This window comes from Musca autumnalis, unplaced genomic scaffold, assembly GCF_047663935.1.
Source record: "Musca autumnalis isolate F117 unplaced genomic scaffold, ASM4766393v1 scaffold_91, whole genome shotgun sequence".
Taxonomy (NCBI): domain Eukaryota; kingdom Metazoa; phylum Arthropoda; class Insecta; order Diptera; family Muscidae; genus Musca; species Musca autumnalis.
The window spans coordinates 320681-338596 of NW_027412452.1; the positions used below are offsets into that span (position 1 = coordinate 320681).

The 17916-nt window shown below is 38.8% G+C and overlaps 1 protein-coding gene across 2 annotated transcripts in view; it reads right to left on the minus strand.

The window, feature by feature from the left end:
- Nucleotides 1-607: 607 nt before the first annotated feature.
- Nucleotides 608-17916, minus strand: part of D12 (YEATS domain containing 2 homolog D12) — a 29076-nt gene continuing 11767 nt past the window's right edge. For both annotated transcript variants that reach the window (XM_073958301.1, XM_073958302.1), the window contains exon 3: nt 608-2393. In XM_073958301.1, coding sequence (XP_073814402.1) covers nt 853-2393 — 1541 coding nt within the window. In that variant the 3' untranslated portion in view covers nt 608-852. The remainder of the gene's footprint in view (nt 2394-17916) is intronic.

Sequence of the window (17916 nt, forward strand, 5' to 3'; positions counted from 1 at the left end):
ATAAACCTCGATGACTGTCAGTTTTGCTTGTCAATGTGTACTATACTTTAAGTGAGATTAGATTATATTTATTGCAGTGAGTTGTACATTTTATGTTGTCAGTCTCATTGACAAAACTATCGGCTAAAAAATCGCATTAAACGGTAACCAAACCTATTTTTGAATGTTGACGATTTTTGACGATTTTACAAATTTTGTTGACGATTTCCGACCAAAAACTGTAGGCAACGCTGTATATATGTCCGATTTCGATCAAATTTGGAATGTGTGACTGAATTCTGTCTAGAAAAACATATGCCAAATTATAACGAAATCTGTCCCGATTTAGATATAGCTCCCATATATAATAAATGTGCCTAATTATATCGAAATCGGTTCAGATTTAGATATAGCTCCCATATATATTTTACATATTCACAGTGGTGTAGGGTATCATATAGTCGGCCCCGCCCGACTTTGATCCTTTCCTTACTGGTTTTATTTAAAGTTAGTTCAGGCGCACAGTGTGAAACAAGCCTAATACTTTTTAAAAAAAATCATTCCCTATTCGTTTTCCTCCCTATATATGCATATGTATTCAAAATTTCGTAACCCCTAAAAACTATCGTTTGTTTATTCTTATTCTGAGTGTTTATTGAAATACGTACATATATACCTTATACATATACACATAAATAATATACATTAATTAAACTTTATAAAACACAATTACTACATATTTCTTAAAAATAAAAAATACATTAAAAACATATTTATGTTTAAACTACAAACTAAATTTCAACGTTAAAATCGTGGTAGGTTTTTTCTTCGACGCAGGCGTATCTTGATGAATTTTATTTGCTGTCGAAGATATCATAACTTTTCTTGTTTAACAGCCGACAAGTCTACTTTGGTACTTCTACCAAAATTACTATTCGTAAGGAAATCAAACTCTCTTGAGTTAGATAAGAGTTTTGCAATATCAGTCGGTTGAATAACATGAAGGGAATCACTGATAGCGCTACTTTCGTGATGTTTCAAACTGATTGCCCCTCTTATAATTTTCTGAAGAAATATGTTCAGGGAATGAGCCAAAACTATTTGAACTGAGGGATACCATTTGTTAGGAGATATCTCCTCGGGTTCCAATTCTATACTAAAATCTTTGCATATGCCCGTCACAAGATCGCATTCGTTTTGCAAATTTGAAGGGGGTGGAAAATAGATACGTTTTGAACTCAAGTTTACATTTAGTTCAGTATTGGGAGCTTGAAGATTATTTGTAGGTATCCGATCTTGTTCTTCTCTCGTACTATCTACATCAATTATGTGATTTTCATCTTCTGTATGTTGGTAATTTATTAGGACTGGCCATACTTTCTCAATCCAATTTATGATAGTTCGACAATCCGAGAGCGTGTCACAAGGTGTGGTTTCTTTATGTTTTAATTCGCCTTTCACCAATTCTTTGAAATCATTGGTATGATGTTCAGTGAGTTCGTTCAGTTTTGGCAAAGACTTGATGTCGGGTGTATAGGCATATTGTCGGGCAAATGTTGCTATTTCCTTAGTAGTCCAAAAGGTTTCCCGGTTTGTGCTATTTATGTTTCTCAAATCCTTGTGATTGCGCATTAGGATCGAAATATGTTTGGCTCTTAGCCATTCATATGAGCGTTGTTTGAAGGCTGTTAGCGATTGAAATTCGCCATTAGAATTCGATACAAATGGAAATGCCGAAACTAATGAGTTCTTTGGAGCTATTAATTTCAATCTACGCAATATAAATTCTACTGCATTTTGCATATTGCTAAATTGCTGCCTTAGAACATGTTTTTCAAACAGAACACGCTTCATTTGCAATAATTGGAAAATGTTAAGAGTATTTTGGCGCTGTTGTTTAAGTCCATAATGAACTGGCGGGGAATTGGTCTGCACAGCCGTCTTTTGTGGCGGCAAGTAATCGTGATCAGATGCTGATTTTGTTGATGTCATTTTTTCAATAGATGTTTCTTTTTGTTGTTGCGGTTTAAATTGTTGCTTCAACAAACTCACCTGAGGTTTCAACAACGACACCTGTTTCTTCTGTTGTTGCTTCAATTTCATTTGCAGTGGATCGATTATATACAATTTACCTTCTTTATGAAACACAACATTTTTTGTAGTAGAACCTCCATTTGGTTTTGATACAATTTTTGAAGATGAAATATGTTGTTTTTGAGCTATAGTTTGAATTTGTTTATTCAGATTGGTGTTTGATAATGTTGATGTCATAGTTGTTGTTGTAGCAGTTGTCGTCTTGGTGCTAAATGTTACAATTTGAGGTTTGGTTTGCATATGTTCAGGTACAATTTTGAATATATTTGGTTTCATTGTGGGAACTGGATTATTTTTCGTCGCTACTGTGGTACTTGTTACTGAAAATAGAATTGAAAAAAAAATGGTATTTTAATTTTATTGGAAAAAATCAAAAACAATATTAAATATGTATCTATATATATAAAAATGGTGTAAAAAATGTATAGTAATTCATAAAATGAGAACGGCTAGGCCGATTTCTGTAAAATTTTTTGTCAGTTATTCGTATTTTCGAGGAGAAGGTCTTTACGGAAGAAAATTTTGGAAAATCTCTCTGGAAAAGTCGGAAAATTGGAAAAATCGAAAATTGAGTTTTTGTATGAAATTTTATTCCTTAATAGCGAGACGAAGTTCGCCGGGTCCGCTAGTATTATTATATGATAATGAAATGAAGCCAAAATAGTATTTATAAAAATACTAGCCGACCCGGTCAGCGTTACTGGCCCGATTGTATTTTTATTGCATCGCTAATTAGTCCGGATCTGCAAGTGAAATGAAAAATGTTCAGATTTGTTTGTGTCGATATGTAATTTTAACATACCGCCAAAAACTGATGACTTGAGGCATGCATTTATTTCATCTGCTGGAATAGTATAACTGGAAGTGTTTGTCTGAAATCTAAAGGTGAATTGCTTCTTAAATTATTATGTGCCATTGTAAATTCGTTCCAGGTGATAACTTATATTTAATATTGCATATGTGCCCTTCATTCACATGAATGTTCAGGGGCAACTTAAGGGCCAACTGTGTCGTCCTTCCAACTTCTTATTATGTACATCTTATATATCTGATGAAGATATAGCTATCGATATGTTGCCTTCTAATTTAAATACCTGCTTTCCAATAAGACCAAAGCTTTGCTATGCATAACATCTAGTATTTCCATTCATTTTTTAACATATTTAAGAAAGTAGGAGTTGTCGGGTCGTATGGTTTGTACGTTATACATATATAGCGCATTTAAAAAACAGGACGCAGGGTATAGCCAGCACCTCCGAAATTTAAAAAAATGTATAGCATTTTTCCACCAAGGACCATCCCTGTACATCATCTGAAAATTACATGGAAATCGATTTAGAAGTTTTGAAGATATAACACGTTTAAAAAAGTGGGCGTGGCCGGGTCTTAAAGCCACAAATAAGTCCCTCGGGTCGGAGACACAACCACCATTGTCATTCGAATTAATATTCAAACCACGCTCCGCCGAAATTCCACAAAATATATAGTTTATTTTCACTAAGTTCCAGGGGACATATATGCAGCCTATTTTCACCAGGATTACCCCGGTATATTCCATGAAATTTGTAGGAAAATCGGCTCAGAAGTTTCAGAGAAAGAAATTGGGCGTGGTCGGGTCTTAAGGTCCCAAAAATGAGTACCTAGGGTCGGAAAATCGAAGGGTGGAAGTTCGGAGCAGGGTGGTTCGTTGAAGAGTGGTTCGATATGTAGAAGTTCGGAGCGGGGTGGATGGTTGTTCGGAAGAATTAATTCAATCACTCGTTTCTTTTTTGCTAAAATAGCGGTTTTATTAAATCAGACATAGTACATTCTCTGAAATTTTCAGGAAAATCGGTTCAGTAGTTTTGGGTATGTAACGTATTTAAAAAGTGGATGTGATAAAATAGGGACTTTATAAAAATAGGGCATGGGGGAGGTACCCCGCCCTCTCCAAAATTAAAAAATATATATAGCCTATTTTCACCATGGGTGTTTTCTGTACATTCCCTGAAATTTTTAAGAAATCGGTTTAGCCGTTTTTGAGTCTATACGGAACATACAAGCATACACACATTGTCTTTTATATATTAGATATCATTTTTAAAGACATAGGCATAGACATATATCCCCAAGTCGGGTTATGGCGCACATTTTACAGAAATAATTATCGAAATCGGTCCAGCCGTTCTCAACTGATGCCATTACCATCGAACGACATTTGATTTTTATGAGTTTTTTTGTGTCCGCGAACGTGTTAACAGAAAGGCATGGGGAAGGTACCCCACATACCAACGGCAAACATTGAGCTTTTGCTGCAAATTTAATGGAAATCCCTTCAGTAGTATTGGAGTTACGACATACTAAAAAAACAGGCTTGGTCGGGCCTATAGGCCCCAAAGAAGTACCTAGATTGTAGATTAATTAATTTAATTAATTAACTAATTTATTCCGATACATACATAATTTTTGCAAATATAACGTTTTTTTAAATATCGCATAGGGGAGGTACCCCGCCCCTCTGGAATTCAATAAAATATGTAACCTGTTATCGGGGCGTGGTAAACTTTTCTTTCCAAAAAACCTAAGTTGGGTTATGACAGCATTTGATTTTTATTCATAAAGGTAAGGAAGGAGTTTTTTAAATATGCCTTCTTCAAAATTCAAGAAACTATGCTTGTACATTCCCTGACATTTTCACGAATATCGGTTCAGTAGTTTTGTAGATGTAACATATTTTAAAAAGTAGGTATGGTCAAGTCTATGGTTCCTTAAAAAGTAGGTAAGGTCGGAGACACAACCACAATTGTCTCGCAAATTAACTTCCAAATAGATACATTCGTAATTATTGTAAATATAACATTTTTAAAAAGTAGGGTATAGGGGAAGTTCCCCGCCCTTTCCGAAATTCAACTGAATTTGTAGCCTAGTTTAAGCGGGGACCATCTCTGTACATTCCCTGGCAATTTCAGGAAAATCGGTTCAGTAGTTTTTGTATAAATGATAAAAATAGAAAATTGAAAAAAGTGGGCGTAAAAGTGGGCATGGTCAAATTTTCTTTGCATAAAAACCCATTACCAACGAACGATATTTGATTTTTATTTATAAAGATTTAAAAGTTTAGACAAATCGCGATTTTCTTGAAAATCCCCTGTAGATATAACCTAATTAGAAAGTGAGCGTGGTCGGATCTTAAGTCACAAAATAAGTACGTAAGGTTGGAGACACAATCGCCATTGACTCGCAAATAAATTCCCAAACCGATACATTCGTATTTGTTGCAAATATTGCATGTTTACAAAAATAGGGCATAGGGGAGGTACCCGCCCGATCCGAAAGTCAAAAAACATGTAGTCTATTTTTATCGGGGACCAACCCTGTACATTCGCTGAAAGTTTCAGGAAAATCGATTTAGTAGTTTCGTAGATATAACATATTTAAAAAAGTGGGCGTTGTCCAGTCTTAATGCCCCAAATAAGCACGTTAGGTCGGAGACACAATCGCCATTGACTCGGAAATTAATTTTCAAGGCGATACATTTGTAATTGTTGCAAATATTGCATTTTTACAAAAATAGGGCATAGGGGAGGTACCCCGCCCGATCCGAAATTCAACCAAATATGTAGCCTATTTCAACCGGGGGCCATCACTCTACGTTCCCTGCAAATTTCAGGAAAATCTATTGAGTAGTTCCGTAGATATAACATATTTATAAAAGTGGGCGGAATAGTGGGCGTGGCCAATTTTTCTTTGCATAAAAACCTAAACTGGACTATGACTAACATTTCCACAAAAACTTATGCAAATCACTCCAGCCGTTTTCAACTGATTCAATTACCAACAAACGACAATTGGGTTTTATATATAAAGATGTTGTTTTTGACGCATAAACACAGACGCCTTCCACACAGAATGGAAATAATTAATAAGAGAGGCATTATTGAAAAAATCATAATCGACTACCTATTAAAAAAAACAGAACAATTGCCAAAGTGTGGAGATTGGTGTAAGACTCAATGAACCTGAATATTAGGTATTGACAACTGCCTAGTAAACTACGGAAAAATACCATAAGTAAACAAAAGAAAAATTTAAAAATATAAATAGTCAATTTGGAGCATTCAGCATTTCAAGGATCCTTCCACAAGAACGTGTCAGAGAAAATAAATAATAGCGTGCTTTCAGAATGGAATCATTGAAAAAATGGGATTCTGGAAGAAAATAACAGAGAAATCCCAAAAAACTTTTATACACAATAAATAAATAAAGACGAAGACATAATAATATACATATAATTAATAATTTACCATATAAGTATATGGTAAAAACTAAAAAAGTTTTAAATCGATGAATCCAGGTTTCATCCTTTCAATGTATAATATGACTGACTGATGGCTGACTAATGAAGTGTTTTTATGTTCCCTAACATGTTTTTATGTTCCCTAACGATTTCTGGCTTTACATTGCATATTATTGATAGTGTATAATTTTTCGATATATCCACTGCATCCACCTAAAATTGATGCTGACATTTTGAAGCCTGAATTTCGGTTTTTGTTATAATTTTTTTTAATAATCCAGACGGGCAACAAGATTATATTTGAAACTTACAATAGGATTACAGAACTCGTCATTTTACGCCGTTTAATTTATATCACATGAGTGTTCTCCGTACAGCATCCTAGTAATTGCAGTCCAAACGCCAAAATTTGATGCGTAAATTGTCTTAAAAAAATATTTTTTGCGTGTAAAATTTAAAAACGTCATTCAATTTCCTTTGAGCATCGCGTGAATTTAGTTTTTTTTTACGCGACGGATCTAATGAGTCCTTCCGCGTTCGAGTTTTTTATTTTAGAGATTTCTTTCTTTTATTCATTCTATACATGAACACTGGTCCTAATACTAAAATTCAGAATTTACCAAAAGGTTCAACATTTAGTTTCACTTAACATTCTCGAACACCTAAGTACGAACTTCCAAGATTACCTCCATATCTCTATTCTACATCTAATTTAAATTCCACGTTTCAGGATTCCATCTATATCGGTCCACCCAAATTCTAAATGTACCAAATTTAGTACCATTAAATACTTTTCATACCCATAAGTTCATATTCCAAAAACTACCTCAATTCTACACTTCAACAGTAATTTTAATACCAAATTTCAGTATTCCAGCTCTATCCGTTCGCCCAAATCCTCAATATACCAAATTTTGTACCATTTAGTACTTTTCGTACCCATAAGTACGAATTTCCAAAACTACCTCAATCCTACACTCCAACAGCAATCTTAACCCTCTCATCCCCGATGTTGCATACATGCAACATTGTCTTTATAAGCGTCTAAGTACCGCTATTTTATATATTCTGCTTTGTATATTTTTTAAAAGTATACACAGGAGGCTGTTTGACCTTGTAACAACAAAAATATCGGTCGTGTCTCGATCAACATAGCTACGGTGCATTATTCAGTGTGAACTCAGCAAAAAGTTTGCATCCGCGGATGCAGTTGAATCACTACAAGTGTACAGTACAAGTGCGGTTGGAGTATATCTTTTTTTATGAATTTTACAAGGGAGCGCGCAGCTAGGATGCACTCCATTTTGCTTCCACAGCACGCAGCTAGGATGCACTCCATTTTCGATTCAAATCACAGCTTTTGATGTAGTGTTTTGGATTGAATTTAAAGGCACTCTTCGGATTGCATTTTTAGTCAGTCTAAAGATGGAAAAAAATGCAAGCCATTGCGAAATATCCCAGAATAAATAAAATGCATTTATTATTTGTGTAAAATAATAATACAAAGGACTTTATTATATAAACACCAATTAAACAAAGTTTCAATTAAATTCAATCACATTTGAGTTTACTTCCTCCGTTCTCCATTTAATCCAAGCGCATCTGATTTTGCTTCGTCATCCTACTCTAGTGTGGGGGAGTTTGCCATACTCCTACCAGGCGCGTCTTCCCGGGTGGCGGATGGGAAGGGGGTCACTGCAATGTGTGGAGTCGGAGCCGTCCTTGGGCAACCAAAGCCGGACCCGACCCCGCACATCGTGGACACCCTGGGGGTCTTCGGACCCCTCGTGGACCAAAAATTGGATCGGGGTAGTTCCCTTAAATAATTTACTAAAATGTGTAGAAAGAACAGGAGAAATAAAGTTACGGTGCAGGGAGTTAATAACCCAGTACCGGCGGCAAGCGTTGGTGTGACCACAAGCCATGTGTCATCGAAATCAAGCGATTGTGATCCGGCTGTGTTAGGTGTGGATGCCTTGGCACCTACAGCTGTACCTGTTACAAGTGCATCAATTCCAACCCCCAAAATAGATGACGACCCGGCAATTTAAACGGAACATGATTTAGACGGGGCTGGTGAAAGGCAGTCTACGGCAGACAGGACCGTAGTTGTGGGCGGGGACGACCTTCACGGGACCCTCAGAACTATTCATGACAGTTTAGAGAGGCAAAGTAGGGAACTCCTCGACCAGCTGGATAGGCTTGTACCGGATGAGCATTGTGAGGACACACCTCCGGAGGAATTGTTACACAATCTAACCCTGACTGACGATGAGCTGGACACCACGGTGATCCCGGCCAAGTCTACACAGGAAGATTGCTGTGACTATAACAAAGGGAGTGCGAGCCCTGATACCCAACCGGGTGCAAGTCTGATACCGACTGGTCCTGTGTCGGCACTTGCCGACAATAGGCTTCAAAGGCAGACTGCAACTGAAACGATGTCCGACGACGGGGAATCTAACGAGACCCCGACAACGGGCAGCGACTCGAAAGTTGCATCTGCACGAGAAGCATCGGATGCGAAGCACTACAAACGTGCTGTATCCTATCTCCGCAAGTTCGTAGGGAGAGATGCGAACTTGCATTCGGCGAGGGAGGTCCACCTCATCAGGGATAAGCTGAAATTCATAAGGAAGTTCGCGTGAATTTCATCGCGAGCTCCAGGTGGAAAGGATTTTCCTCCCGGATAAAGTAGTGGAGCCGGCTAAGCCTACTGCCTCTGGCAAATGTGCTGCGCCGAAACCTATTCAGAAGCTTAACCGAACCGACAGGTAAAGGAAAAGACTATTGAGTGCACCCCGAAGCCTGAAGCGGCTGGAAATGCTGGTCTCAATAGGAAGATGGTTAGGCCAGCTAAGGAAACATTGTCTTCTGGACGAACGAACAATGCCCCGCAGCATAAATCTGTGAAGCGCGTTCGTTCCTCCGAGGGTCCACAGCCTTCACCAAAGAAGACGATCATCTGGTTGAACCATCAACCTCGTATGCGGCGGCTGTTGAGCGTACAACCAAGTGGAAGCAACTGAGTACAGAGAAGACATCCACCTCCTCTGGAAAAGTTAACCCCAAGGCGCACGGTCAAGGACGCAAGAAGACAGTAGACCGGTTACAGTGGCAGATGATAAAGACCTTCATTTGGCAATCATCGACAGAGCTGACCCAAACGGTAGAATCAGCGACAGTCACTGGTTGCTTGTTGAAACTGGGGCCTAATTATGTGAGTCGATTCGATCGTGATTTTACTCGTGAATAAGTTTTCGACACGAGAAAAAAACGGCATGATAAGACTCGATCGAAATCGTTGATCGAATGTTTCGAGAGTAACCGGTAATCGAACTATGTGTTCTTCAGGGAATGTTATGAGGGTAGATGTCAAAAAAATGTGTTTATTTCAAAGCAAAAACTAAAAAACAAAATTATGGATGAAAAATGTAAATATTTGTGGAATTTTTTGAACAATACATTGAATAATAATATCGGAATGAAGTTGTGCTAAGAAAATATGAAAATTAGTAATGTTTGCAAAATTGTTTTGACATTCTTGTTACAGTTTGCTAATACATCTACCTTAATAATTCTCTCTCAAAATAAATGAGAGAATTTGGTGGGTGTTTTGACTTAGCCTCTCTGAGAGAGTATTTCCTTTGGTAAACAACGGGGGATGAACTGTTTAAAATGCACTTTATTAAAAGTTGTTCACTTATAAAGTGAAGGCTATTAATATTAAATAATTTTTTGTTTTGCAGAAATTCATATTTTTTCAACTTGTATTTTAACGACTGCAAACACTAATTTTTGGTTAATGATAGCATGCATATGTATTTATTTTAATTCTAATTTTATCACAATTTCTCAAAACGACTGAAAAGGACTTTTCCCAATTTCTCTTGTTATTTTGTGTAAAGAATGCTCACAATTATTTACTAATATCATTTTTCCTCTATAAACCGCCAATAAACAAAATTTTTTACATTTTAAACAAAAATACAATAAGAAATCTTTCATTTCGTTTGTTTACGATAGGCCATTTGGCTACGAGAAATTACTCGCAAATTTATGCTCAATTTCTCGATAATTTTACTCGATAACGAATGTTGTCATCCCAACTTTGAGTACTCGGGTCGAAACAACTCGATATCGAATCACGTAATTAGGCCCCTGGTCTTCGGTCTGCCATAGTTTCTGGACCGGAAGATCAGGAAGACCGACAATATGGCAGCGCCTTCTTACGAAAGGGTGTCAAGGTTATTAACTGTCTGAACAAGAAGTCACGAGATTTTCTTGTTTGGACAGTTGAGGGCTTTGGCGCTCTGTGGGAAGGAGCTGATCTTGCGGCGGTTTCCCTATCCGATATTCCGTCCAGGAAGATTCTTTCAGCGTGGATTCCCCCACCTACTGTGGATAAGCAGAAGGAGCTCCTGAGAGATTGCAAAATTCCAACCTCACTACGTCGGGATGGACTGTAATAAGTCTAGCACCCTGTAACGAGGATGGTGGTTTGGTTGCAAGAGTGGCGGTTGACCCCCCTGGGGAGTTATATCTTAGAGAACGTGAGGGAAAACTGAATTTCGGTTCAGGATGGGTTCGGTTTCGACTGAGTCCACCCCACGAAACTCAGTAAGGGTAGGGAAGCGGCAAAGGCTGCGCATCTTGCAGATTAATCTGCATCATTGCAAAACCGCCGCCGCTGAACTACTCTTGTCCCGCACGACCTCTGAAGTGGACATTGTCTTAGTCCAGGATCCTTATATCTATAAGAATAAGGTTTCTGGACTAAGCAATGCCAATTTCGACATCTTCGCCGCGTTCGAGGGGGACAAGGTAAAGACTTGTATAGTAGGTAAAAAGAGCTTAAATCTAATCTTTCTATCGGTGACATGTGCACGGTTAGGCTGGAGCATGGTACGGGGATGGCCACGCTGCTGTCATCCGTATACATGCCTTTTGAGGCCCCAGACCCACCAAACCTGGATGTCCGACGGTTGCTCGGTGATATGATGGGTACCTGCAACGTGATCCTGGGATGCGATGCAAACGCTCACCATTTCCAATGGGGCAGCAAGGACACCAACAAAAGGGGTGAGTCTATATTCGATTTTATTTTATCATATAATTTACGAATATGTAACAGGGGTAATGATCCAACCTTCAAAATTGGGGATAGGGAGGAGGTCATCGACCTAACCCTCTCTAATCTAGATGACTCCGTCCTAAGGAATTGGAGGGTATCTAATGAATGTTCCTTCTCGGATCATATGAAGATATCCTTTGATGTCTTTTTGGGCGGAGGTCGCCAAATTCCTTATAGGAACCCGCGAACTGGCTCTTAATATTAATGTAGAAACAGTTGAGGATCTTAATGGGACCGTAAAAAATCTTACAGACGTTCTTCTCCGTTGCCATAAGGAATCCTGTCCACTAACCTATCCTGGGAAGAAATCTCAGCATGTGTGGTAGAACAAGGAACTTGGTGAGCTTAGAAAAACCACCAGGCGACTGTATAACAGGGCGCATGAGACTGAACTCGTCATTGATTGGGACTCCTACAAGGTGATTTTCAATAAATACAAGAGTGAGATCAAGCGAGCTAAGAAAAAATCTTGGGTTAATTTCTGTGAGTCAGTAGAAGGAGTCAACGATGCAGCTAGGTTTCGAAGGTTACTTTCCAAGGACCCTAAATCCATCGGAAGTATCAAGAACCAAGATGGTGCGTGGACAGACTCTGCTACTCTTAAACTCTTGGCAGAGACCCACTTCCCAGGCTGTAAGGATGCGGACACCGTCAATAATGAATGTGACGACCTCCAAATTCAAGAGCCTATGGATTCGGATCTCATTGATAAGGTGGTTAACAGAAATAAGATTAAATGGGCTGTCAACACTTTCAAGTTATATAAGTCACCTGGACCGAATGGTATAACGCCGGCGATGCTTCAATTTGCATCGCCACGTTTATATCAAATCCTGGAGGAGATTTATAAGGCGTGTTTGACTCCCTCATATGTACCGGGTCTGTAGAGAGAGGTAAAAGTTACTTACATTCCCAAAGCGGGAAAACCTAGTCACTCTGCACCAAAGGACTACAGACCCATCAGTTTATCATCCTTTCTCCTTAAGACTCTCGAAAGACTGATCGATCTGGACATAAGGAGCCATGTAGACACCGCCTCTATAAGCAACTCACAACACGCCTATATTAAAGACAAATCTGTGGAGTCTGCCTTGCATGAGGTGGTTGGCTTCATTGAGAGGAATATGGAAAACTCAAACTTTACCTTGGCTGCCTTTCTGGACATAGAAGGAGCTTTTAACAACGTAGAACTTGAGTCCATAAAACTCTCACTTAAGAAAGTTAACACACCTGAACCTCTAACTTGCTGGATAAATAATATGCTAGAAAGCTGAATTATAAACTCCAGCATTGGGGAGACAAAAATTAGGAGAACAGTAACTAGAGGCACCCCCAAGGAGGGGTGCTCTCACCATTACTGTGGCTACTTGTTATAAACAATATTTTGTATAAAAGTTGTTGCCTATGCGGACGACGTTGTACTACTGATTTCCGGTAAGTTTCCGTCAACCATTTCGGAGCTTATGCAAGGAGCATTATCGACGCTGTCGCGCTGGGCTAAGGCCAATGGCCTTGGAGTAAACCCAACCAAGACAGAACTGGTAATGTTCACGAGAAAGCGTAAGCTCGGCGTATTTGTACCACTAACACTGGATGGAGTGCAGCTTCAGCTCTCGCCCGAGGCAAAGTACCTTGGCACAATCGTGGACTGTCAATTGCGATGGAACAAGAATGCTGAGGAAAGGGCGAAGAGAGGATTGATTGTACTTAATTCATGTAAGAATTCTATTGGGAAAAGTTGGGGTCTAAACCCATCGATTATACACTGGTTGTATAACACCGTGGTTAGACCCATCTTATCAACCAACTCACTGCGCCAAAAATCGACATCCGGTAGGCTTGACAAGGTACAAAGAGCTTCCTCGATTCTCATAACTGGAGCCACCAGGAGCACACCACAGGCTGCTCTGAACGCAATGCTGAACTTAAAGCCACTGAGTCTCAGCATTAAGTGTCAGGCAACTCGCAGTGCCCTACGGCTGCATGAACAGGGTCTCTGGCGCGGTTGTACCTATGGGCATGGATGTATCCTGAACGAATCAGGCATAAATGTGAACCAACGCGGAAAACTGAGCGACTATATATCACCAGTCCTGAGATTTGACGATATAGACGTTATACATAGTAGAGACGACTGGAACCGCAGTAACCCTCCTCTGGACGGCCTGGCTTTTTATACAGATGGTTCCAAGATGGAGGAAGGTACCGGGGCTGGCGTCTACTGTTAAAGGCTATATCTTGAGTACACCTACAGGCTAGACAGCAACTGTAGTCTTCCAGGCTGAAATCTTCGCGATTTGGAAGGCAGCGGAATTGATAAAAAGTTTGGATGCAGAAATCTTTGAACCGGTGGCTATCTTTGTGGATAGTCAAGCGGCTCTTAAAGCCATCAAATCCTATGTCGTCCTTAAGTGTAGATCAGCCTTGGGAACGCTAACAAACGGCTTCGGGCTATGCTGGGTACCAGGACACCTCGACTATCTGTGTAATGAAAGAGCAGACGAATTAGCTAGACGAGGATCGCAGTCTACAGATCTAGTTATCGCTGACTCTATCAAACCACCCATTTGTCATTTCTTTCAAAAAATTGAAACGTTCTCTGACGAAAGAGCCAGTGAATTGTGGCATAATGAACCTAGGTGCATTGTGGCAAGATCCATATGGCCGTCTCGGTCAGTCAAAAGAACGAACTCTCTGTTGAACCTGAGTAAAGCTGAAGTTAGAGTAACGACGGGAGTCATTACTGGACACTGCTATATCAGGGCCCATACCATCAAATGGGATGAGGATGTTACTGACTACTGCAGACTCTATGAGGATGAGGAGGAGTTAGAGACGATCGAGCACATCCTGTGTCGTTGTCCAGCCCTGGCTCGTAGACGGCATAGGTTAGTAGGTGTTCACTTTCCACCGTGTCTAACTTTCTACTCAACTGTGGAACCTGCTGTGATCTACAACATCATTAAAAGTCTGAAGTGGCTGGGACAGCGCAACCTGAACGCGTAAATTATTTTTCAACTATTCTGCCTACCATTAAAAATAAATCTTTTTTCCTTCTCTAAAACTATTCCTCCCCTCTTAAACTTTCTTCTAATTTATTCGTTCTTTACTTTTCTAACAACTTCCTCTTTTTGTTTCTTCCCCCTATCCTCTCTTTTCCATCTCCTCTTTTCTTTGCAGCTGTTTTTTCCTCTTTTTTCTACTGGATGATCACAATGGACCGGAAGGTCTCCGAGTGACGCAGTCACAAGTTAGTGGCTGCACATCCCCTAACCTAACCTACTCTAGTGTGGCCCGGGACTAAAGGTTTTTTATGTTGCCTTCCCATCACTAGTTCAGCTTTCGACATGGACTTCAACTGCCCTCCACTTCATTTAAAATTTCCGTCTCGTGAACTACCGCAAAAATGTTCGCAACTTAAGGTTTTATTTTTTATTTTATAACAAATTCTTACACTTATACACTCCCTCTTATTTTTAGAACAAATGATTTCGCCAGCGGCGGGTAGGGATCATCCAACTGTTTTTTTTTTTTTTTTTTTTGTAGGGATCTCCAAAGCAAATGCTTATAAATTATATCCAACGGAGTGCATTTTTCATAACTCCGTGTGGACTGCATCGAAGGATGTTGTGAAATCATAACTCCACATGCACAAATTTTTTGCTGGGAAGTCTAGCACTGCAGTGAAAATTAAAACTCGTTGTGTACAGTCCAAATTATTCTAATCTTTTCTGAATCAAAATATATGAACTTTATGGTAAATTTTAGTTTCGATTCTTCAAAAGTAAGACCAAAAGAACACTCCAGAACGATTAAAGTATTTTTATATACAAATCCACAAAATAATGACCAAATAAATTTCAGAAATAATGTACTGTATCTTCCAAAACAGAGGGAGTAACGCTCCGAAATTTATGTTATAACATTGTTTTGACATATACTTTAATTATATGTTTTCAAAATAGCTATTGGCGCAAGGAAAAAAAATTGGGGGTGAGAGGGTTAATTCCAGCTCTGTTCATTCACCCAAATCCAAATTCAGTACCATATAGTATTTTTTGCAACCATAAGTACGAATTTCGAAAACTACCTTCATCCTATACTTCAACAGCAATCTTAATTCCAAATTCCAGGATTCCAGCTCTATCCGAACACCCAAATCCAAATTGTACCTAATTTAGTACTTTTCGTACCCACAAGTACGAATTTCCAAAACTACATCAATCCGGCACTCCAACAGTAACACAAATTTCAAATAATCAGGTTTCCAACTCTATTCGTTCACCCAAATCCAAATTGTACCAAATTTTGTACTTTTCGTACCCACAATACGAATTTGCAAAACTATCTCAATCCTACACGCCAACAGCAATATTAGTTTCAGGGTTCCAGCTCTGTTCATTCACCCAAATCAAAATTTAGTACTCTTTGTACCCATAAGCACGAATTTGGAAAACTGCCTTAATCCTATACTCCAACAGCAATCCTAATTCCACATTCCAGGACACCAGTTCTATACCTTTTAGTACCACGGTGCCCTTGAGCCAACTTTAAACGGAAGGTGCTCACACCTGGGAAATTTTTGCGGATTCGGAAACTACAGTGCTCATAGATGAGAAAAATCAAAAAAAAAAAAATCGCCGGAGCGCTTTTTAAATAAATCGCGATTCAAGCTGACAGTTTTAGAGGTTTTTTGGGTTTTCACGATTCTGCTTGGAAACCGCGAATCATATTGAAATGAGACAAAGAAAATGTTGTAGCAGTAAAAATTCTCTACAAGATTGACATTTATGATATTTTCGTAGGTGTTACCATTTTTGACATATAGAAGTTCAAATTGGAACAATGCACTGACTGTACCGTCTCCTTATAAAACAATGTCATGACTGCAATTTCCCAACTTAAACTTACATATCTAAAAAATGGTACAACCTAGGAAAAAATTACACAAACTAATCTTGTACAGAATTTTCACAGCCATAAGATTTTCTCAGGTCCCGTATCGATAAGACTTGCCGTATTCAAGCAAAATCGCGAAACTATAACAAAAAAAAACTTAAAAATGTAACCTGAGCTTCTTTACCTCAAAAATGGTATAACCTGGGAACAAATGATAAAGGTCAATTCTCTAGAGAATTATCACAGCTACAACATTTTCTTTAGCTCCATTTTAATAGGTCTTGCGGTTTCCAAGCAAAATCGCGAAAACCTAATATAAACCTAAAAATGTGAACTTTGACTTTGTGGAGAGGGTATTATAAGTTGGTTTTGGCCAAAAAGTTTGTAATAGTGCGTTTATATATAACCGGATTTAACAAACCCACAGGTCTTCAAATGCCAATTCCTTTGCGAATAAGTCAAATAAATCCTCATTAAGAAGGTTAACCCTGCAAAAGGCTATAATATAAACATGGCCTAACACATCGAAGTAATGGTCGTAGACCCATACATATATATATACCAAAATGAATGTCTCGACGAGCTGAGTCGATCTGGCTATGTGTGTCCGTCCGTCCGTCTGTCCATCTAAACCTTGTAATCACGCTACAGGTCGCAATTTTATTCCGACCGTCACCAAATTTTGGGTGTTGATGAAGGTCCCGGAGGGGAAGAAGTCTATTTTGATTTTGGTGATAGTCGGATAATATGCATATTTGGAGAAAAAGTTAACATTTTATTTCAAAGCGAATATCTCCGCTTCTGTATGGGGTATATCAAAAGCAAAACCTGCTAATGAAAGCAGAAAATATCAACTTTGCAACCATGTAACGTAGGTGGCCAAACAACGAAGATATTGCAATAGCCGCTAATGTAACGGAGACATCGCAATAGTCGGTAATACATCCCATTTTTCAATTTTTTTTTTTTGTAATCACGCTGCAGGTCGCAATTTTGATCGGATCGTCACGAAATTTTGGGGGTTAATTGGGGTCCTACAGAGGAAAAAGACTATTGATTTTGGTGATGGTCGGATAATATTCAGGGCTCGGAATGGGCAAAAAACTTATTTGGGGAAAAAGTCGACCTTTTATTTCAAAGCGAATATCTTACTTCTGTTAGAGGTATATAGAAAGCAAAACCTGGCAAGGAAAGTAGTAGAAAGTTAAATATAACATTTACAACGATGTGAAGTAGGTTGCCATAGGTGGTCAAACAACAGAGATATCGCAATAGTCGGTAATGCATCCCTTTTCCATTTTTATGCAATCACACTACAGGTCGTAATTTTGATCGGATCCTCACGAAATTTTGGGGGTTGATGGGGTCTCACAGAGAAAGAAGCCTATTGATGGTTGCCGTACATCCCACTTTTACATTTTTTATTTGAGTTGTACTGACGATGCCCTAGTACTGGCGATGTAGTGCATCGAAATTGAAAATACATAGCGTGTTTGGTGCATAAAATACAGGAAATCTGCCGAAAAAATATATA